Below are 24,785 nucleotides of genomic sequence, written 5' to 3' on the forward strand. Positions count from 1 at the left end.
TGTTGAAAGTGAGACATCTTTAAAATCCTGTTTGTCTGAAACTGGATACTGTATTTTTGGACGAGTTGCATTTATACACCAAGCCACACATATGTTGTGCATTTCTTTCATTATCAACAATCATCTTCATCACCCTTTGATAATCATATAGTCATTCTGTGATTCTGTCTGGCGGCTGGACAAGGTTCTGTCTGGCAGCTGCCTGAGATTCTACTGTCTGGCAGCTGCCTGAGGTTCTACTGTCTGGCAACTGCCTGTAATTCTACTGTCTGGCAGCTGCCTGAGATTCTACTGTCTGGCAGCTGCCTGTAATTCTACTGTCTGGCAGCTGCCTGAGATTCTACTGTCTGGCAGCTGCCTGAGGTTCTACTGTCAGTCGTTTGCCTGAGGTTCTTAGTGTTCCTGTGGTGCTAAGCATTAGGGGAGGATAGAAGCACTAAAAAGACACCTTTTTGGCAGTGTTCTTTTTCCCGTCGTAATTTTGAGTGTGTGTGTGAAAGTGTGTGTGTGTGAAAGTGTGTGTGTGTGAAAGTGTGTGTGTGTGTGTGTGTGGAAGTGTGTGTGTGTGTGTGTGTGTGTGTGAAAGTGTGTGTGTGTTTGTACTGTAAGAGTGATTCAGAGGGGAAAGAGTGAGTCCTGGAGGCCAACAAAATCAGGCTGAGATGGAACTGGGCCCTTTCCATAGATCACTCTGTGCTCTCTCTCTCCTTCTCTCCCTCTCTCCTCTCTCTCTCTCCTTCTCTCTTTTCTCTCCCTCTCTCCTTCTCTCAACCTCTCTTTTCTCTCCCTCTCTCCTTCTCTCTCTCTCTCCCTCTCTCCTTCTCTCTCTCTCTCCTTCTCTCCATCTCTCTTTTCTCTCCTTCACTCCACCTCTCTCTTATTACACCCTCGCCCTTAATACACACACTCACACATACACACACACTCACACATACACACACACTCACACATACACACACACTCACACATACACTCTGAGGTCAGGTCAGTGTGACAGTAGAAACAGATCCGCTGTCGTGGTTCATTCAATGCTTGCTTTGTGCTTTCGGCACCCCCCCTTCTCTTCATAAAACGCCAATTAACTGAACAAACATGGAGTCAGCTACACACACTCACATTCACCTCACATACACACACTCACTTAGCTTTTTAACGAGAGTTGAACCTGAACTGAGCAGACATGTTGGAGGTGCTAAATACTGTAACATCATTAAATGCATTTTATAAAATGATGACATTTTGCACTGGGTTTCAGGGCCAGACATTTGCATTGTTTTGTGTGTTAATTTAACAGTGTAATTGTGTTTGGTTGTTTTGTGTAGTGCAACAGTGTTTTTATGTGGATTTGTGTAATGTTTTAATGTGGATTTGTGTGTTTGTTGTGTGTTAGTGTAAAAGTGATATTGTGTGTGTTTGTTTGTTAGTGTAGCCTTGTTAATGTGTGTATTTGTGTGTATTAGTGTAAAATTGTGGTTGTGTGTGTTTGTTTGTTAGTGTAGTCTTGTTAATGTGTGTGTTTGTGTGTATTAGTGTAACATTGTGGTTGTGTGTTTCAGGGCGAGCCGGGCAGGGCCGGGTCCCCAGGATATCGAGGCGATGAGGGGGCCCCTGGACCAGAGGTGGGAGGATGCCTTCATCTAATTGATACCTTTATTCATCTAGTCTTCTATTTGATACCTTTATTCATCTAGTCTTCTATTTGATACGTTTATTCATCTAGTCTTCTATTTGATACGTTTATTCATCTAGTCTTCTATTTGATACCTTTATTCATCTAGTCTTCTATTTGATACGTTTATTCATCTAGTCTTCTATTTGATACGTTTATTCATTTAGTCTTCTATTTGATAAGTTTATTCATCTAGTCTTCTATTTGATACGTTTATTCATCTAGTCTTCTATTTGATACGTTTATTCATCTAGTCTTCTATTTGATACGTTTATTCATCTAGTCTTCTATTTGATACGTTTATTCATCTAGCCTTCTTTTTAATGCGTTTATTCATCTAGTCTTCTATTTGATACGTTTATTCATCTAGTATTCTTTTTAATGCGTTTATTCATCTAGTCTTCTATTTGATACGTTTATTCATCTAGTCTTCTATTTGATACGTTTATTCATCTAGTCTTCTATTTGATACGTTTATTCATCTAGTCTTCTATTTGATACGTTTATTCATCTAGCCTTCTTTTTAATGCGTTTATTCATCTAGTCTTCTATTTGATACGTTTATTCATCTAGTCTTCTATTTGACACGTTTATTCATCTAGTCTTCTATTTGATACGTTTATTCATCTAGTCTTCTTTTTAATGCGTTTATTCATCTAGTCTTCTATTTGATACGTTTATTCATCTAGTCTTCTATTTGATACGTTTATTCATCTAGTCTTCTATTTGATATGTTAATTCATCTAGTCATCTAGTTGATACGTTTATTCATCTAGTCTTCTATTAGATATGTTTATTCATCTATTCATCTAGTTGATATGTTTATTAATCTAGCCATCTAGTTGATATGTTTATTCATCACTAAACTGTACAAGGAAAGAGGCAGTTATTCTGACATTGATTGTCAATTCCAGCTGTCTTGGGTCATGTCTCCACTCTGTGCTTTCTTATGTGCCTGAACTTATTGCTCTTTCATGTGAACTCCATTTCCCAGGGACCCAAAGGACCAAGAGGAATCAAAGGAGCTCCTGGAGACCGTGGCCCGATGGGATTCAGGGTGAGATGGAGAAACAAAAATAAAGAAAGAATGAAAATAAAGAATGATATGAAGATTCTGGGATCAACAGATAAAGATTGAGATAAAGAATGAGAGGGAGAGATATAAAGGTTAGGATATAAGTGATGAAGGGACAGAGGAAAAGAGAGAATTAAGTAAAGAGATTTTTTGATAATAAGACATCTACATTACATTAAGAAATCCCCACCCACCCCCGAACACACACAACCCAACCCCCATAACCTCCACCTATACCCAGCCATGCCATCAGAGCCCAGAACCCCCTGCCATTGGTGGCCCCTAACACCCTCCTACTCCCTAATGTGCCTGACCTTCACATAGAGGGAGTACAAACCAACCAGTCCCCCGTCTCTGCCGTCACCTGTAGTGGTGGAAACGGTGGTGGCCCCTCCCCTTGTGCCCACTCGAAGACTCCCCTCACCGGGGAGCCCCTCCTTACCCCATTCCAACCCCCCACGAAGCCTAGGAGGTACCCTGTCCCCCCATGCCCCACACAGCAATGCCCCACTCTTACCCCAGTTCAACCTGGCAGATGATGCCCCCTCATATACCCTTAAACATGACTCCAACGCCAGGACGTCCTGGTCATCCTTTAACAGGACTGAGACATCATCAGCGTAGGCAGACATCACCAAACCTTCCCTCAACCCCATACCTGGCAAGGCCACTCCCTGCAGTCTCCTGCGTAACAGACCCAAAAAGGGCTCAATATCAAGAGTGTATAACTGCCCAGATAGAGGACATCCCTGACGTATGCCCCTCCCCACTCGGACTGGCCTCACCCAGGTATACCGTCTGGTGGTTGGATGCAGAGTTCTCCAAACATCCACCAAGTTATACTGAATCAATACATCATTCAGCACCCCTGCAGAGACTGGATGTGTCTCCTCACCATTGAGGATCCACATTGTTGAGAAACATAAACACCTGCCTACGAAAGTAGACAACATGCTTCACCGATTCAGGCCGAGACCCCGCCGACAGGACATGAAAACCACTAGCTACTTTACCAAACCGAACCAGCTCCTTTCGGATCTGCTCATCCGTAATGAACGGCGGCAAATTCGCCACAACAACCCTGTTCGCCAACGGCCAGCAACACCTCCTCAACTCTAACTCCATCCACCGGGACACACCTGAAACCGTGCCTAAGCGACATCGCCTCCAGCCATTGCGGCTGCCATACCGTCAAGACCCAAACATACTTCCCCCTTCCCCTCCAAGAGCTACCCGCTAATCTGGTATGAAGAGAAATTAAGGAAACTTAAAAGTTGGGAACAAAAAAATCATACAAAACAAAACAAACTTAAACATAAAGGAAAAACAGGATGAAGTGAAGAGAGAGAAAGAGATTAAAAGATAGAGATAGAAAGGTAAAAAGGAGAAGATAGAGAAAGAAGGGACATACAAAGAGAAATATAGGGAGAAAGAGGTATGATGAGATGAAGAGAAAGAGGTTGAGAGATGAAGAGATAAAGGAACATTTCTGTTTTGTCGGTTTCAGGGAGAAGATGGTGCACCAGGTAATGGAACTGAGGGTTGCCATGGTTTCCAGGTAAAGTTGTGTGACACAATGTATTGTTTTTGGGTTTGTGTGTTGGTGGACTGCCTGCCTTATGTGTTTCTGTCTCCTCTCTCAGGGTTACCCGGGCCCACGTGGAGAACCTGGAGAGCCGGTGAGTTCATAACCTCTCACCTTTAACCTCAGAACCAGAGATCAGTTACAGATCAAACTGTCGGAACCCCAGCAGTTTAAAAGTCCTGTAGAAACACTAATGTCCAATCAGACAGTTAATAGTCCTGTAGGAACACTACTGTCCAATCAGCAGTTTAAAAGTCCTATAGAAACACTACTGTCCAATCAGACAGTTAATAGTCCTGTAGGAACACTACTGTCCAATCAGCAGGTTAATGTTCCTGTAGAAAAACTACTGTCCAATCAGCAGGTTAATAATCCTGTAGGAACACTACTGTCCAATCAGCAGGTTAATAGTCCTGTAGAAACACTATGGTGCTGTCCAATCAGCAGGTTAATAATCCTGTAGGAACACTACTGTCCAATCAGCAGGTTAATGTTCCTGTAGAAAAACTACTGTCCAATCAGCAGGTTAATAGTCCTGTAGAAACACTATGGTGCTGTCCAATCAGCATGTTAATAGTCCAGTAGGAACACTATGGTGCTGTCCAATCAGCATGTTAATAGCTGGTTTACACAGTAGTTCTCATTCTAAACCCGACATGGGAGGACCTCCGGTTCAGCCCGTATGAGACGATACACAGAAGTGCCGTAGATGATTATGTCAAGACTGGAGCCTAGTCAGTCCCACAGAGGAACTGGCTCCATTTCAGATGTGGAAAACGTGGCTGGCAGATATTACTTCGGCTGTTCAATGCTTCGACCTCAAAGTTTTAACCTCAGATGAGTCATAATGACCATTCGTACTGTAACTAATACAATGAAGGCCTGTTTCCCAGGCTTTTGCATATTTCTTGACTGACCGTGGTTTATACAGTAGACTTGGTCTGACTGTGGGAAACAGCTGCGTCAAACCTAGAATGCATCCCAAATGGTACCCTATTCCCTATAGAACACTACTCCAGAGTCATATTATCTGTATGAAGCTCTACTCTAGAGTCATATTATCTATAGAACACTGCTCCAGAGTCATATTATCTGTATGAAGCACTACTCTAGAGTCATATTATCTGTATGAAGCACTACTCCAGAGTCATATTATCTATAGAACACTGCTCCAGAGTCATATTATATGTATGAAGCACTACTCCAGAGTCATATTATCTATAGAACACTACTCCAGAGTCATATTATCTATAGAACACTACTCCAGAGTCATATTATCTGTATGAAGCACTACTCCAGAGTCATATTATCTATAGAACACTACTCCAGAGTCATATTATCTATAGAACACTACTCCAGAGTCATATTATCTGTATGAAGCACAACTCCAAAGTCATATTACCTGTATGAAGCACTACTCCAGAGTCATATTACCTGTATGAAGCACTACTCCAGAGTCATATTACCTGTATGAAGCACTACTCCAGAGTCATATTACCTGTATGAAGCACTACTCCAGAGTCATATTACCTGTATGAAGCACTACTCCAGAGTCATATTACCTGTATGAAGCACTACTCCAGAGTCATATTACCTGTATGAAGCACTACTCCAGAGTCATATTACCTGTATGAAGCACTACTCCAGGGCCATATTACCTGTATGAAGCACTACTCCAGGGACATATTGGCCTTTGTCCAAAGGGAGACACTGTTTAGAGAATAGTCTGTTATTTGGAGCACATGCCAATTGGCCGGTTTGGTTTGGTCTGCCTGCCAATGACTGATTCATCCAGAGGTCTTTTATGAAAACTGTCTCTGACCCTTGACCTTTAAACTTTCAGGGCTCTAAGGGAACCCCAGGACCCAAAGGAGATGACGGAGAACCTGGGGACCCTGGCTTGGACGTGAGTCTCTCACACAGTCTTTCTCTCTGTCTGTATATATTTATTCCTCTTTCTTAACCTCCAACTCATTTCTTTTCATCTCTCTTATGCCTTTTAGATAGAATTTGCAGATCGTGTAAACATTTAAAAATATGTTTATATGTTCCCCTCTTAGATCTCATTCTTTTCATCCCATTCTTGATGGCATGAGCATCTAGAGAAAACATTCCTGTAGACAGGAATTCTCTAAGAAGTGGGAGGTACCTAAAGAGTGGGAGGGGTCTAAGAAGTGGGAGGGGTCTAAGAGTGGGAGGTTTACATGGTACACCCCGGTGTACGGGGTATACCATGTTCTACAAGGTAACAGGCCATGCTGACATTATGTTGCTGCTGTTGGTTAGCTAATGTTTTCCGCTAGGTACGGGCTAATGTTTTCCGCTAGGTACGGGCTAATGTTTTTCGCTAGGTACGGGCTAATGTTTTTCGCTAGGTACGGGCTAATGTTTTTCGCTAGGTACGGGCTAATGCTAGCACCGGTCAGCTTACATGACACGTCTCCTTCACATTTTTTTAAAATCGAAAATCACAGAAGTTTATTATCAAAGTGGTGCTTGTCTATTTCACAATTTTGATTATAATTCGATTAATCGTGCAGCCCTACTCAGTATTACAGGAACGCTTGCCCTGAGGCAGATGCAGAACTATACTGAAATCATCACACGGTCTGATACTAACATGCTTTTTCAAATACATTTCATTTCTAAAAAATAAAATAATTAGGGGCCTGGTGAAACTGTCAGGTTTTAGAGTTGGTATGAGAGGGGAATTTGTGTTAATTCCTCCCTTTTGGCCTCATCCTCCCTCTGTCTTTTTCCCCCTTTATCTTTCCCTTCCCTCGCTCTTTATCTTTCCCTTCCCTCGCTCTTTATCTTTCCCTTCCCTCGCTCTTTATCTTTCCCTTCCCTCGCTCTTTTCTTTCCCTTCCCTCCCTCTTTTCTTTCCCCTTCACTCTTCTTCATTACCATCCATCTTCATGTCTGGATTTATATCTCAATAGCACAGCCTGTCTCGCTGTCTTTCCCTTCACCCTCTCTCTCGCTCTTCCAGTCTTGCAGCTGGTAACGCTTTATCAAAAAGTCCTGGACATGGTGTTGTGTGTGTGTATGTGTGAGAGTGTGGTGTATGTGTGTGAGTGTGGTGTGTCTTGCAGAGAGCTGCTACAGCTGTGTATATGTCATTGTCATGGATACCAGGAAATGAGGGTTGAGTGTATGTGTCGGGGGGGGGGGGGGGTGTATTCTCCAGGGTAACTGTGTGTGTGTGTGTGTGTGTGTGTGTGCGTGCGTTTCCACAGTTGTGTTTAAGCCCAGAGTTGTGTGTTGTGATGGTAACCTCTGTTTTGATATGGTTCTGTTACGATTGATACTCTTGGGATAACCTATAACCCTGTCCAATACCCCAGTCCTATAACCCTGTCCAATACCCCAGTCCTATAGCCCTGTCCAATACCCCAGTCCTATAGCCCTGTCCAATACCCCAGTCCTATAACCCTGTCCAATACCCCAGTCCTATAGCCCTGTCCAATACCCCAGTCCTATAGCCCTGTCCAATACCCGAGCTCTATAGCCCTGTCCAATACTCGCCAACACAATTCTCCAGTCCCAGGACTATACAGCCTCAACCCTACATACCTACATCAGGTCCAGGCATCCTATAAATACAACTAAAGGCTTTATAAACTGCTCTTTAAAGTCGTCTCCATCAACAGGGATTGCATACCTCTTTTAAACTGGGTTTGTATAATGTTTATAACTGTCATCCTGCCTGTTTGGCTGAGGAATGATAGAACATAAAGAGAAGGGCTTGTGTGTGCATCATGTCCATGTTGTTTAATATATTATCAACACTAGCCCAGCCTGTTTTCTGTTTTATAAACATCAGAGACAGCAGCTCTCCCAGAGGTCAAAGTTCAGGAAGGATTGAAAGGAAGGTTGTAACATAAAGACTCCTGATGGGGAGAGACAAGAGACACAGGAAACAAGATTAGCATTAGTGAGATACAGAGGGTTAGGCAGGTTGGAATTAGGAACTAGGTTCTCACAGAGAGAGAGAAGGTTAGGCAGAGCACCCTAGAGAGTTCCTTGAGAATACTTGAGTATTCATTAAGAACAGACATGAGAACACGGTACATCAAGAACAGACATGAGAACACTGTACATTAACAACAGACATGAGAACACTGTACATTAACCACAGACATGAGAACACTGTACATTAACAACAGACATGAGATCACTGTACATCAAGAATAGACATGAGAACACTGTACATTAACAACAGACATGAGAACACTGTACATTAACAACAGACATGAAAACACTGTACATTAACAGCAGATATGAGAACACTGTACATTAACAACAGACATGAGAACACTGTACATTAACAACAGACATGAGACCACTGTACATTAACAACAGACATGAGAACACTGTACACCAAGAATAGACATGAGAACACTGTACATTAACAAAAGACATGAGAACACTGTACACCAAGAATAGACATGAGAACACTGTACATTAACCACAGACATGAGAACACTGTACATTAACAGCAGATATGATAACACTGTACATAAACAACAGACATGAGAACACTACATTAACAACAGATATGAGAACACTGTACATTAACAGCAGATATGATAACACTGTACATTAACAACAGACATGAGAACACTGTACATTAACCACAGACATGAGAACACTGTACATTAACAACAGACATGAGAACACTGTACATTAACAGCAGATATGAGAACACTGCACATTAACCACAGACATGAGAACACTGTACACCAAGAATAGACATGAGAACACTGTACATTAACAACAGACATGAGAACAATGTACATTAACAACAGACATGAGAATACTGTACACCAATAATAGACATGAGAACACTGTACATTAAAAGCAGATATGAGAACACTGTACATTAACAGCATACATGAGAACACTGTACATTAACAACAGACATGAGACCACTGTACATTAACAGCAGACATGAGAACACTACATTAACAGCAGATATGAGAACACTGTACATTAACAACAGACATGAGAACACTGTACATTAACAGCAGATATGAGAACACTGTACACCAAGAATAGACATGAGAACACTGTACACCAAGAATAGACATGAGAACACTGTACATTAACAACAGACATGAGAACACTGTACATTAACAACAGACATGAGACCACTGTACATCAAGAATAGACATGAGAACACTGTACATTAACAACAGACATGAGAACACTGTACATTAACAACAGACATGAGAACACTGTACATTAACAGCAGATATGAGAACACTGTACATTAGCCACAGACATGATAACACTGTACATTAACAACAGACATGAGAACACTGTACATTAACAGCAGACATGAGAACACTGTACATTAACAACAGACATGAGAACAATGTACATTAACAGCAGACATGAGAACACTACATTAACAACAGACATGAGAACTCTGTACATTAACAGCAGATATGAGAACACTGTACACCAAGAATAGACATGAGAACACTGTACATTAACAACAGACATGAGAACACTGTACATTAACAACAGACATGAGAACACAGTACATTAACAGCAGACATGAGAACACTACATTAACAGCAGATATGAGAACACTGTACATTAACAACAGACATGAGAACACTGTACATTAACAGCAGATATGAGAACACTGTACACCAAGAATAGACATGAGAACACTGTACACCAAGAATAGACATGAGAACACTGTACATTAACAACAGACATGAGAACACTGTACATTAACAACAGACATGAAAACACTGTACATTAACAGCAGATATGAGAACACTGTACATTAACAACAGACATGAGAACACTGTACATTAACAACAGACATGAGACCACTGTACATTAACAACAGACATGAGAACACTGTACACCAAGAATAGACATGAGAACACTGTACATTAACAAAAGACATGAGAACACTGTACACCAAGAATAGACATGAGAACACTGTACATTAACCACAGACATGAGAACACTGTACATTAACAGCAGATATGATAACACTGTACATAAACAACAGACATGAGAACACTACATTAACAACAGATATGAGAACACTGTACATTAACAGCAGATATGATAACACTGTACATTAACAACAGACATGAGAACACTGTACATTAACCACAGACATGAGAACACTGTACATTAACAACAGACATGAGAACACTGTACATTAACAGCAGATATGAGAACACTGCACATTAACCACAGACATGAGAACACTGTACACCAAGAATAGACATGAGAACACTGTACATTAACAACAGACATGAGAACAATGTACATTAACAACAGACATGAGAATACTGTACACCAATAATAGACATGAGAACACTGTACATTAAAAGCAGATATGAGAACACTGTACATTAACAGCATACATGAGAACACTGTACATTAACAACAGACATGAGACCACTGTACATTAACAGCAGACATGAGAACACTACATTAACAGCAGATATGAGAACACTGTACATTAACAACAGACATGAGAACACTGTACATTAACAGCAGATATGAGAACACTGTACACCAAGAATAGACATGAGAACACTGTACACCAAGAATAGACATGAGAACACTGTACATTAACAACAGACATGAGAACACTGTACATTAACAACAGACATGAGACCACTGTACATCAAGAATAGACATGAGAACACTGTACATTAACAACAGACATGAGAACACTGTACATTAACAACAGACATGAGAACACTGTACATTAACAGCAGATATGAGAACACTGTACATTAGCCACAGACATGATAACACTGTACATTAACAACAGACATGAGAACACTGTACATTAACAGCAGACATGAGAACACTGTACATTAACAACAGACATGAGAACAATGTACATTAACAGCAGACATGAGAACACTACATTAACAACAGACATGAGAACTCTGTACATTAACAGCAGATATGAGAACACTGTACACCAAGAATAGACATGAGAACACTGTACATTAACAACAGACATGAGAACACTGTACATTAACAACAGACATGAGAACACAGTACATTAACAGCAGACATGAGAACACTACATTAACAGCAGATATGAGAACACTGTACATTAACAACAGACATGAGAACACTGTACATTAACAGCAGATATGAGAACACTGTACACCAAGAATAGACATGAGAACACTGTACACCAAGAATAGACATGAGAACACTGTACATTAACAACAGACATGAGAACACTGTACATTAACCACAGACATGAGAACACTGTACATTAACAGCAGATATGAGAACACTGTACATTAACAGCAGACATGAGAACACTGTACATTAACAACAGACATGAGAACACTGTACATTAACAACAGATATGAGAACACTGTACATTAACAGCAGATATGAGAACGCTGTACATTAACAACAGACATGAGAACACTGTACATTAACAGCAGACATGAGAACACTGTACACCAAGAATAGACATGAGAACACTGTACATTAACAACAGACATGAGAACTCTGTACATTAACCACAGACATGAGAACACTGTACATTAACAGCAGATATGAGAACACTGTACATTAACAGCAGATATGAGAACACTGTACATTAACAACAGACATGAGAACACTGTACATTAACAACAGACTTTATAAACTCTGTGTGATTACATTTCAAAACGTAGGTGCCCAGGTGTTCTTTGTTAAGACGGGGGAGAGTGGAAGAAGTAGAGGGGAGAGGGGTAGGAGTAGGAGTAGGAGTTGAGGGGCGAGGGGGAGGAGTAGGAGTTGAGGGGCGAGGGGGAGGAGTAGGAGTAGAGGGGCGAGGGGGAGGAGTAGGATTTGAGGGGCGAGGGGGAGGAGTAGGAGTAGAGGGGCGAGGGGTAGGAGTAGTGGGGGAGGAGTAGGGGTGGGGGCGGGGTTGTAGAGTAAAGTCTGAGCAGAATGATTTGCAGATGGAGGGGTGCTGGAGACTGTAGTCATTCCTTAACTGTTTCATGACGCTGATGATGTCAGAGATGCTTATATACATTTTCTGACAGGCTACACATACTTTATCACCCAACACATACATTTTCATGTCAACATACTTAACACACACATGTATTGCATTATTAGTATGTTCTCAACCGTGGCGCTGTGTTAAACATATGTTTATTCTTTATGTCTGTCGCTGTTTGAAGTTTGGAATGTTTGCTAATGAAAGCATTGTGTTAGTTTGTGACGGTGTGTTTGTGTTCGAAAAAAATCTGAATCCGCAACACTGGTTTTTTACTTTACTGGTTGAAAAAAGTCTCTAATTGGTTATAGATGACTGCTGAAAGGCTTGTTTGATTGGCTATACACGATAGCTGAAAGGCTTGTTTGATTGGTTATACACGATAGCTGAAAGGCTTGTTTGATTGGTTATACACGATAGCTGAAAGGCTTGTTTGATTGGCTATACACGATAGCTGAAAGGCTTTTTTGATTGGTTATAGACGATAGCTGAACAGCTTGTTTGATTGGCTATACACGATAGCTGTAAGGCTTTTTTGATTGGTTATACACGATAGCTGAAAGGCTTGTTTGATTGGTTATACACGATAGCTGAAAGGCTTGTTTGATTGGTTATAGACGATAGCTGAAAGGCTTGTTTGATTGGTTATAGACGATAGCTGAAAGGCTTGTTTGATTGGTTATAGACGATAGCTGAAAGGCTATTTGGATTGGTTATAGACGATAGCTGAAAGGCTTGTTTGATTGGTTATAGACGATAGCTGAAAGGCTTGTTTGATTGGTTATAGACAATAGCTGAAAGGCCTTGTTTGATTGGTTATAGACAATAGCTGAAAGGCTTGTTTGATTGGTTATAGACGATAGCTGAAAGGCTTGTTTGATTGGTTATAGACAATAGCTGAAAGGCCTTGTTTTGGGTGTGTGTGTGCGTCTTTCTGTTTGTGTGTGTGAGGTGTGTGTGTGTGGTTTGTGTGTGGTGTGTGTGGTGTGTGTGTGTGTGTGTGGTTTGTGTGTGTGTGGTGTGTGTGGTGTGTGTGTGTGTGTGTGTGGTTTGTGTGTGTGTGGTGTGTGTGATGTGTGTGGTGTGTGTGTGTGTGTGTGGTTTGTGTGTGTGTGTGTGTGTGTGGTGTGTAATGTGTGTGTGTGTGGTGTGTGGTGTGTGTGTGTGTGGTGTGTGTGTGTGGTGTGTGTGATGTGTGTGTATGTGTGTGTGTGGTGTGGGTGGTGTGTGTGTGTGTGTGTGTGGTTTGTGTGTGTGTGGTGTGTGTGGTGTGTGTGGTGTGTGGTGTGTGTGTGTGTGGTGTGTGTGATGTGTGTGTATGTGTGTGTGTGGTGTGTGTGGTGTGTGTGTGTGTGTGTGGTTTGTGTGTGTGTGTGTGTCCATTTCTAACATCTCTACTTCCCTCCTTACAGAACACCTCTCCAGGACCCCCAGGAAACAAAGGAGCCAAAGGCCACAGAGGACCTGAAGGACCACCGGTAAGAGGGGGGGTGGGGGGGAGAGGGGGGAGGAAAGGGAGGAGGGTGGGAGAGAGGGGGAGAGAGAGGGAGGGTGGGAGAGAGGGAGGAAAGGGGGTGGGGGAGGGGGAGGAAAGGGAGGAGGGTGGGAGACAGGGGGTGGGAGAGAGGGTGATAAAAAAGACTGCATTTTTCTCCTGTTCCTCCTTTTCCTCTTTCATCTTTATTCTCGTTCTTCTCCCCATCCTTGTGCTCCTCCCCCTCCTCCTCCTTTTCCCCTCTCCACTCCCTCCTCCCCCTCCTCCCCCTCCTCTTCCTGTCTGGCCCTGGCTGGTGGCTTAGTTGCACATTTCTCAGATAAACAGTTTGAGTTATGTGTTATGTGGGACGAATCCTCAGCTCACCCCTACAATTAACGTGTGTGTGTGTGGCTCGGGTACATGTTTGTGTGTGTGTGTGTGTGGCTCGGGTGCATGTTTGTGTGTGTGTGTGTGTGGCTCGGGTACATGTTTGTGTGTGTGTGTGTGTGGCTCGGGTGCATGTTTGTGTGTGTGTGTGTGTGGCTCGGGTGCATGTTTGTGTGTGAGTGTGTGTGAGGTTTGTTTTCTCCTGTTTGTCCAAAAAATGCACTCAAATATAATTTTGTCTTTTACAGCTTTTAAAAACAAAACAGATGGGAGGGGGGGGGACAACCAGGAAGGGAGATGGAAGATAGTTGGAGATAGAAGAGGGAGGGAAAAGAGAGAGAGAAAGAGTGAGGGAAAAGGAGAGAGGACCCAAGAGAGGAAGAAACAGGGGAGGACAGAGAGGAGGAGCAAGCCGGGAGGGAGACAGAGAGGGACGGAAAAGGAACAAGGGAGACAGAGAGAGAGAGAGACAGAGAGACAGAGGGAGACAGAGAGAGAGGGAGACAGAGAGAGAGAGAGACAGAGAGATAGACAGAGTAAGGGCTTCATGAGTTCCCTGGTGTCTTTCCATCTGCCATTTTGTATTTTCTCTTCATATGGTAACAAATACACATTTTATTTGTACAGCAGCATGTCAGTTGAACATAAAGCACTATCCTGCAGTCAAAATAGCAATAAATAGAACTGGCTGTGAAGGAAAGCAAGTTTTTTCTCATCAAAGACATGAGCCTTATTGTTTAGCTTGGCAACAACCACAGAGGAGGAAGAAAGCTTGAAGAATGTTGACAAAAGTTACTTTAGTATTTGTTGCTGTGAATGAACATGCTATTTTTGACACTGTCTTGCATTTCCTGGAGCTAGTTGGCAAAGAGGTCCTCCTAGTATAGCCAGTCTGTGATTCATCTCTGTCAGTTAGTGATATGTCTGTGATTCATCTCTGTCAGTTAGTGATGTGTCTGTGATAGATGTCTGTCAGTTAGTGATGTGTCTGTGATAGATGTCTGTGAGTTAGTGATGTGTCTGTGATTGATGTCTGGCAGTTAGTGGTATGTCTGTGATAAAAGTCTGTCAGTTAGTGGTATGTCTGTGATAGATGTCTGTCAGTTAGTGATGTGTCTGTGATTGATGTCTGTCAGTTAGTGATGTGTCTGTAATAAATGTATGTCAGTTAGTGTTATGTCTGTGATTAAAGTCTGTCAGTTAGTGGCATGTCTGATAGATGTCTGTCAGTTAGTGATATGTCTGTGATTGATGTCTGTCAATTATTGATGTGTCTGTGATAAATGTCCTAAATACATCACTCTATCATCCCTAACAGTTTTTTTCTTTTCACGTGTTGGTTGTTCAAAACGCAGCATTATGATTATAGAATGATCAAAGATAATATAAAATAATATACACTGCTCAAAAACATTTAGGGAACACGTAATCAATTGTGAATCAATGTCACCTGTTTTGGTGCAAATGTGACAACAGGTGTACTGGAGAGGCAACAGCAAGACAACCCCCCAAAAGGGAATTATTTTTTTGCAGGTGGTGGCCACATACAATTGCTCTCTCCTTATCCTTCCTGACTGATTAGAAGAACAGGTGACATTTATTCACAATTGCTTACGCTTCCTTACTGGTGTAAGGCAATGCTAATAACTCTTCTCTCTCTCTCTGTCTCTCTGTGTTCCCTTCTCTCCTTCCTTCTCTCCTTCCTTCTCTCTTTCCTCTGTCTTTTTAAAGGGACCTCCTGGACCTCCCGGACCTGCAGGAGCGGATGTGAGTCATGTTTCACCCCTGACCTCTAATCCCTGACCTCTAATCTCTAATGATGACCACTAACCCTCCCACTGACTTCTTTTGGAGTTCCATAATGCACGGGGACGGATTCAGACTTCTGGAAGGGTTTACGCTTTGTTCCAGAGATGAAAACAGTATAAACTCTGCTGTGAGGAACAGAAGTGTTCAATTTGCAGTGGTCTCTTAATTTGAACCCTTCTGTTCCTCACTCAAAACCTTCCTTTTCTACTTTTATTTGGAAAGGAAAGAAAAAGGTTCAGTGGTTTCTTAATTTTTTCTGGAGTTGTACATATACAGAGATAGAGAGGGGGGAGAGAGGGTGAGAGAGGGGGGAGAGGGTGAGAGAGGGTGAGAGAGGGGGGAGAGGGTGAGAGAGGGTGAGAGAGGGGGGAGAGGGTGAGAGAGGGGGAGAGAGGGGGGAGAGGGTGAGAGAGGGTAAGAGAGGGGGGAGAGGGTGAGAGAGGGTGACAGAGGGTGACAGAGGGTGACAGAGGGGGGAGATCAAATAGAGACAGATATTTATATATATAAACATATATCCCTCTTTGTCTCTATTTTATATCCCTCTTTGTCTCTATTTTATATCCCTCTCTCACTCTCTTGAAAGAGAAAATAGAGAGCAAGAGAGAAAGATGTTAATATACAGAGAGAGAAAGAGAGAGACTGTATAAGGGCAGAAATCCAGCAGTGGGCTGTTCAGTAATGAGAACAGTCTGGGGTCTCAGACACCATTTTGTAGAATGACTCAGAGTCACTGTGCAATCATTTATCCCACCATTTCCTTGCTCTAAATTCCCTCAGATGACTATATTAAGATATTTATAAACTGTACTGTCCTGATACTATACAATATCTGTCAAATGAACAATATATGCTGTGTCCACTATACAGTAAATGAGCTGCTGTCTTGTGGATTTATAGGCCATATGTATTTTAGTACATTTTACTGTAGTACATAGAACTGTGGGATATCAAATTGCAGTACATACCACTGTAGTAGATAGTACTGTAGTGTAGGAACTCTTAGTAGTTACATAGAGGGACAAGGAATGTCAGTTCAATATGTATGTATGAAATAACTGTCACTGTTCCATTCCATGTTTAGGCCTACCATATACACTCACCTAAAGGATTATTAGGAACACCTGTTCAATTTCTCATTAATGCAATTATCTAATCAACATGGCAGTTGCTTCAATGCATTTAGGGGTGTGGTCAAGACAATCTCCTGAACTCCAAACTGAATGTCAGAATGGGAAAGAAAGGTGATTTAAGCAATTCTGAGCGTGGCATGGTTGTTGGTGCCAGACGGGCCGGTCTGAGTATTTCACAATCTGCTCAGTTACTGGGATTTTCACGCACAACCATTTCTAGGGTTTACAAAGAATGTAAAAACATCCAGTTTGCGGCAGTCCTGTGGGCGAAAATGCCTTGTTGATGCTAGAGGTCAGAGGAGAATGGGCCGACTGATTCAAGCTGATGGAAGAGCAACTGAAATAACCACTCGTTACAATCGAGGTATGCAGCAAAGCATTTGTGAAGCCACAACATGCACAACCTTGAGGCAGATGGGCTACAACAGCAGAAGACCCCACCGGGTACCACTCATCTCCACTACAAATAGGAAAAAGAGGCTACAATTTGCACGAGCTCACCAAAACTGGACAGTTGAAGACTGGAAGAATGTTGCCTGGTCTGATGAGTCTCGATTTCTGTTGAGACATTCAGATGGTAGAGTCAGAATTTGGCATAAACAGAATGAGAACATGGATCCATCATGCCTTGTTACCACTGTGCAGGCTGGTGGTGGTGGTGTAATGGTGTGGGGGATGTTTTCTTGGCACACTTTAGGGCCCCTTAGTGACAATTGGGCATCGTTTAAATGCCACGGCCTACCTGAGCATTGTTTCTGACCATGTCCATCCCTTTATGACCACCATGTACCCATCCTCTGATGGCTACTTCCAGCAGGATAAAGCACCATGTCACAATGCTCGAATAATTTCAAATTGGTTTCTTGAACATGACAATGAGTTCACTGTACTGAAATGGCCCCCACAGTCACCAGATCACAACCCAATAGAGCATCTTTGGGATGTGGTGGAACGGGAGCTTCGTGCCCTGGATGTGCATCCCACAAATCTCCATTAACTGCAAGATGCTATCCTATCAATATGGGACAACATTTCTAAAGAATGCTTTCAGCACCTTATTGAATCAATGCCACGTAGAATTAAGGCAGTTCTGAAGGCAAAAGGGGGTCAAACACAGTATTAGTATGGTGTTCCTAATAATCCTTTAGGTGAGTGTATAGTAGTATAGTATATAGTACTGTACTACTCAAACAAAGCAAAAATGACCAAAACATGTTACAACTTCAATTATATATTCTCACATACTATAGAACATATATAAATGCACTGAGTCTGCCCTGGACAGTATTTACTGAACCGACGTTACTGTTATCTACAGGAATGTGAAATTCTGGACATCATCATGAAGCTTTGCTGTAAGTTCTCAAACATACAGCCCCTTGCAATCAGACAGACAGACACACAGACTCATACAGACACATAGAGTACAGACAGACTGACACACAGACTCATACAGACACATAGAGTACAGACAAACTGACACACAGACTTATACAGACACATACAGTACAGACAAACTGACACACAGACTCATACAGACACATACAGTACAGACAAACTGACACACAGACTCATACAGACACATACAGTACAGTCAAACTGACACACAGACTCATACAGACACATAGAGTACAGACAGACTGACACACAGACTCATACAGACACATACAGTACAGACAGACTGACACACAGACTCATACAGACACATACAGTACAGACAAACTGACACACAGACTCATACAGACACATACAGTACAGACAAACTGACACACAGACTCATACAGACACATAGAGTACAGACAGACTGACACACAGACTCATACAGACACATACAGTACAGACAGACTGACACACAGACTCATACAGACACATACAGTACAGACAGACTGACACACAGACTCATACAGACACATACAGTACAGACAGACTGACACACAGACTCATACAGACACATACAGTACAGACAGACTGACACACAGACTCATACAGACACATACAGTACAGACAGACTGACACACACTGGAATGGACTGACGTTGTGCTGTTTTGTTTCCTACAGCGTGCTGCGGTGAGTCCATCCCATCCACTCTCTGGCTGGAAGGTTTCTCCTGTAGCTTCCAGTCACAGCCTAATGTGTCTGTCTATCTTTGTGCTGTGATGTGGGTCTTTCTCTGTCTGTGTGTGCAGAGTGTAAGTGTGGGCCCGTGGACTTGGCATTCATTGTGGACAGCTCAGAGAGTATTGGTGCAACTAACTTTGCTCTGGCTAAAGACTTCATCATCACCGTCATAGACCGACTTATAAAGGACCAACAAGTCCGCGTGAGTAATATTTTATTCTTATTATAGTAATGCTTAATGTGATTACTATTGTTGTAAAACTGAATGTAATCATAATTTTTTTAATACTGAATGTGATTATTATTACATTTATAGTTATTGTGATTAATAATTATTACAGTAACACTTAATGTGATTCTTTTTATAGAAATACTTAATGACATTATTTTTAAAGTAATACCTAATGTGATAATTTTTCTTATCATACTGAATGTGATTACTATTATGGTAATACAGAATGTGATTATTATTAAGGTAATATTGAATGTGAATCAGCAGGTTAGACCTCGTACTGTCAGCCTGTGTACATAACCAACCAAATATCAGTATGACTGCCTCACATTCATACAGATCTGTCCCCCGTCTGTCCACTGTTTGTCCCCCATTTGTCCCCTGTCTGTCCCCTGCTTGTCCTCTGTCTGTCCCCTGCTTGTCCTCTGTCTGTCCCCTGCTTGTCCCTTGTCTGTCCTCCGTCTGTCCCCTGCTTGTCCTCTGTCTGTCCCCTGCTTGTCCCATGTAGTTTGGTTTTAATGAGTCCAGAGTGGGTGTGGTGCAGTACAGTGGAAATGGAGCTCAGGAAGCTGTCCAACTGGGAGACCCCAACATCAACACACTGCCTGAACTCAAAGAGTAAGAACACACACACACACCACACACACACACCACACCCCACACACACACACCACACCCCACACACCACACACACACACACCACACACACATACCACACACACACACACACACACCACACCACACACACACATACCACCCACACACACACACACACACCACACCACACACACACATACCACCCACACACACAAACACACACACACACCACCCACACACACACACACACAGATGCAGAAGGTGTTGTTGGAGATCTGCAAAGTTAGCTGTTGTGTTTTTCGCTGCTAGCATTAGCATATTCATTGAACTCTGCGCTGTGTTGTGCCTAATGATGTTTGACCAAATTGCTTGTATTAGTGTTTTTCCTTTCCTCCTTTTAACAATTTAGCAGAGCAGAGCTTGTCTTAACAGCAAATTTTAAAGCAGTCAGATTTATAGAAGATGTGGCGTAGAGCGTAGAGCGTACTGCAAAAAATCATGCAGAGCTCTTGCTGTTAATGGGAGGAAGAGGATCGACTAAGAAAATGAATGCAGAGGACTTGTGATAGAGACTTGGGGTGATTTGGTGCCAAAAAAATATATAAATATATTATATTAATATAATTTAATAATAAAAATTATAAATATTTGGGGTTCTAAAGAGATGTCACAAACTAATGGAGGCCTAATATACAAAACCCTCAAGACGCTGGTTTTCACAACAAACTTGTTGGACAGCGCCATAGGGTCTTGCATGAAAAATGCATGGCCAAGTGTCTTGACAAAACCAAAAATACATGGCCAAGTGTCTTGACAAAACCAAAAATACATGGCCAAGTGTCTTGACAAAACCAAAAATACATGGCCAAGTGTCTTGACAAAACCAAAAATACATGGCCAAGTGTCTTGACAAAACCAAAGATACCTGGCCAAGTGTCTTGACAAAACCAAAGATACCTGGCAAACCCAGCCCAGGTCAGCCAAACAATCATTAATAATGGTGGATAGTGGAACTGTGGCAGGATTTCCTATTTTAATGTCCATATTAGTAAGGATGTAATTTAACTCTAAATAGTTATAGGCAGTCATACCAATTTATGTTGAAATGATCAACAACAGGTCATTTTTGTATTAGTCTATAGCAAAAGTGGAAAAAGTCTATAGAACACAGAAGAAAATGGCCTAGAATAACCCTTATGCTTTAGAAACAAGTTGCCTAAACATTCACAGAAGTGGATCCCTCTTGAAAAAGCAGGTCGGAGAAATTTGCAAATGATGTGAAAAGTGCCCTTACCGAGATGTTTCAAGACATAACTGAGCCAATCACATTATTTAGCCAAAGACTTGCTCTAAACCACATCAGAACGACATGTTAAACAAATGATCATATTGCAAATCAAGTTACAATCCCAGTGTCTAGCAAATGAATGATTTTTTGTCCATATCGTGCAGCCCTAGTTCAATCTCCCTGGCCGGTGCGTGTTATTACTTTATTGGGTTGTGGCTTTTACTTTCATTAGAACCATCACTGAGTTCGGATATTTTAAGAATACTCACTTTTACTCACTTTTAATAAACTGGGAGTAGTGAGAGGCATGAACAGAACAATGTATTGTGTAGTTTGATTGACTGATTGGAGACATACAGCTGGACATTTGAAATGTAAACGTTTGTCTAAAAAATAGCAAAAGGTAGTGAAGATGTAAGAACACTTGCCTGACACAATTGTGCCGTTTCGGTTGCCAGACTCCGACCTTTACTAAAAACCTCATTGACCGGTGTGTTCTGTCTAGGGCCTCATAGACCAGTGGGTTCTGTATAGGGCCTCATTGAAGGGTGTGTTCTGTATAGGGCCCCATAGACCAGTGGGTTCTGTATAGGGCCCCATAGAACAGTGTGTTCTGTATAGGGCCTCATAGACCTGTGTGTTCTGTATAGGGCCTCATTGACCGGTGTGTTCTGTATAGGGCCTCATAGACCAGTGTTTTCTGTATAGGGCCTCATAGACCAGTGTGTTCTGTATAGGGCCTCATAGACCAGTGTGTTCTGTATAGGGCCTCATAGACCAGTGTGTTCTGTATAGGGCCTCATAGACCGGTGTGTTCTGTATAGCGCCTCATAGACCGGTGTGTTCTGTATAGGGCCTCATAGACCGGTGTGTTCTGTATAGGGCCTCATAGAGCAGTGGGTTCTGTATAGGGCCTCATTGAAGGGTGTGTTCTGTATAGGGCCATATAGACCGGTGTGTTCTGTATAGGGCTTCGTAGACCGGTGTGTTCTGGGTAGGGCCTCATAGACCAGTGTGTTCTGTATAGGGCCTCATAGACCAGTGTGTTCTGTCTAGGGCACTATAGACCGATGTGTTCTATATAGGGCCTCATAGACCGGTGTGTTCTGTCTAGGGCCCCATAGACCGGTCTGTTCTGTATAGGGCCTCATAGACCGGTGTGTTCTGTCTAGGGGCCCCATAGACCGGTCTGTTCTGTATAGGGCCTCATAGACCAGTGGGTTCTGTATAGGGCCTCATTGAAGGGTGTGTTCTGTATAGGGCCATATAGACCGGTGTGTTCTGTATAGGGCCTCATAGACCAATGTGTTTTGTATAGGGCCTCATAGACCGGCGTGTTCTGTATAGGGCCTAATAGACCGGTATGTTCTGTATAGGGCCTCATAGACCGGTGTGTTCTGTATAGGGCCTCATAGACCGGTGTGTTCTGTATAGGGGCCCATAGACCAGTGGTTTCTGTATAGGGCCTCATTGAAGGGTGTGTTCTGTATAGGGCCATTTAGACCGGTCTCTTGTGTGTAGGGCCTCATAGACCGGTGTGTTCTGTATAGGGCCCCATAGACCGGTCTGTTCTGTATAGGGCCTCATAGACCAGTGGGTTCTGTATAGGGCCTCATTGAAGGGTGTGTTCTGTATAGGGCCTCGTAGACCGGTGTGTTCTGTGTAGGGCCTCATAGACAAGTGTGTTCTGTATAGGGCCTCATAGACCAGTGTGTTCTGTCTAGGGCACTATAGACCGATGTGTTCTATATAGGGCCTCATAGACCAGTGTGTTCTGTCTAGGGCCCCATAGACTGGTCTGTTCTGTATAGGGCCTCATAGACCGGTGTGTTCTGTCTAGGGCCCCATAGACCGGTCTGTTCTGTGTAGGGCCTCATAGACCGCTGTGTTCTGTCTAGGGCCCCATAGACCGGTCTGTTCTGTATAGGGCCTCATAGACCAGTGTTTTCTGTATAGGGCCTCATAGACCAGTGTTTTCTGTATAGGGCCTCATAGACCAGTGTGTCCTGTATAGGGCCTCATAGACCAGTGTGTTCTGTATAGGGCCTCATAGACCAGTGTGTTCTGTATAGGGCCTCATTGACCAGTGTGTTCTGTATAGGGCCTCATAGACCAGTGTGTTCTGTATAGGGCCTCATAGACCAGTGTGTTCTGTATAGGGCCTCATAGACCAGTGTGTTCTTTATAGGGCCTCATAGACCAGTGTTTTCTGTATAGGGCCTCATAGACCGGTGTGTTCTGTCTAGGGCCTCATAGACCGGTGTGTTCTGTCTAGGGAATCATAGACCGATGGGTTCTGTATAGGGCCTCATAGACCGGTGTGTTCTGTATAGGGCCTCATAGACCAGTATTTTCTGTATAGGGCCTCATAGACCAGTGTGTTCTGTATAGGGCCTCATAGACCAGTGTGTTCTGTCTAGGGCCTCATAGACCGGTGTGTTCTGTCTAGGGCCTAATAGACCGGTGTGTTCTGTCTAGGGCCTAATAGACCGGTGTGTTCTGTATAGGACCTAATAGACCGGTGTGTTCTGTCTAGGGCCTAATAGACCGGTGTGTTCTGTATAGGACCTAATAGACCGGTGTGTTCTGTCTAGGGCCTAATAGACCGGTGTGTTCTGTCTAGGGCCTCGTAGACCAGTGGGTTCTGTATAGGGCCTAATAGACCGGTGTGTTCTGTCTAGGGCCATCCGGAACCTGCGCTGGTTGGCTGAAGCCACGTACACCGGTGAAGCCCTGCAGTTCTCCCTGACCAACATGATAGATCGGCTGCAGCAGAACAACCGCGTGGTCTTGGTGTTGACTGACGGACGCTCTGACATCACCAGGGACAAAACACCACTTGACACGCTCTGTGGCAAAGACATCAAGGTAAGTGTTATGACACGCACACACACACAGTCACACAGCAAAACCACACACAAATTATTCCCTATTGTCTCTCTCCCCACACCCCAGACCTAACCCCAACCCCTTCACCTATCCCTAACTCCTACATCATCCCTACAACCCTAACCCACCCACACTATACCTAATCCATACTATACCTAATACCGTTATATCTAACCCTAACCCACCCAACCCACACTATACCTAATCCATACTATACCTAATACCGTTATATCTAACCCTAACCCACCCAACCCACACTATACCTAATCCATACTATACCTAATACCGTTATATCTAACCCTAACCCACCCAACCCACACTATACCTAATCCATACTATACCTAATACCGTTATATCTAACCCTAACCCACCCAACCCACACTATACCTAATCCATACTATACCTAATACCGTTACATCTAACCCTAATCCACCCAACCCACACTATACCTAATCCATACTATACCTAATACCGTTATATCTAACCCTAACCCACCCAACCCACACTATACCTAATCCATA

General features: G+C 42.7%; 1 protein-coding gene across 1 annotated transcript in view; it reads left to right on the top strand.

Annotated features, from left to right (window-relative positions):
• col6a1 (collagen, type VI, alpha 1) overlaps positions 1-24,785 on the top strand; it is a 43,680-nt gene that overhangs the window by 12,915 nt on the left and 5,980 nt on the right. The window contains exons 19-30 of the mRNA XM_029119018.2: positions 1,557-1,619; positions 2,664-2,726; positions 4,252-4,302; positions 4,388-4,423; positions 6,173-6,235; positions 13,747-13,812; positions 15,930-15,965; positions 18,459-18,495; positions 19,199-19,207; positions 19,327-19,460; positions 19,999-20,108; positions 24,057-24,243. Coding sequence (XP_028974851.2) covers positions 1,557-1,619; positions 2,664-2,726; positions 4,252-4,302; positions 4,388-4,423; positions 6,173-6,235; positions 13,747-13,812; positions 15,930-15,965; positions 18,459-18,495; positions 19,199-19,207; positions 19,327-19,460; positions 19,999-20,108; positions 24,057-24,243 — 855 coding nt within the window. The remainder of the gene's footprint in view (positions 1-1,556; positions 1,620-2,663; positions 2,727-4,251; positions 4,303-4,387; positions 4,424-6,172; positions 6,236-13,746; positions 13,813-15,929; positions 15,966-18,458; positions 18,496-19,198; positions 19,208-19,326; positions 19,461-19,998; positions 20,109-24,056; positions 24,244-24,785) is intronic.

This window comes from Esox lucius, chromosome 3, assembly GCF_011004845.1.
Source record: "Esox lucius isolate fEsoLuc1 chromosome 3, fEsoLuc1.pri, whole genome shotgun sequence".
In the NCBI taxonomy this organism is placed as follows: Eukaryota; Metazoa; Chordata; class Actinopteri; order Esociformes; family Esocidae; genus Esox; species Esox lucius.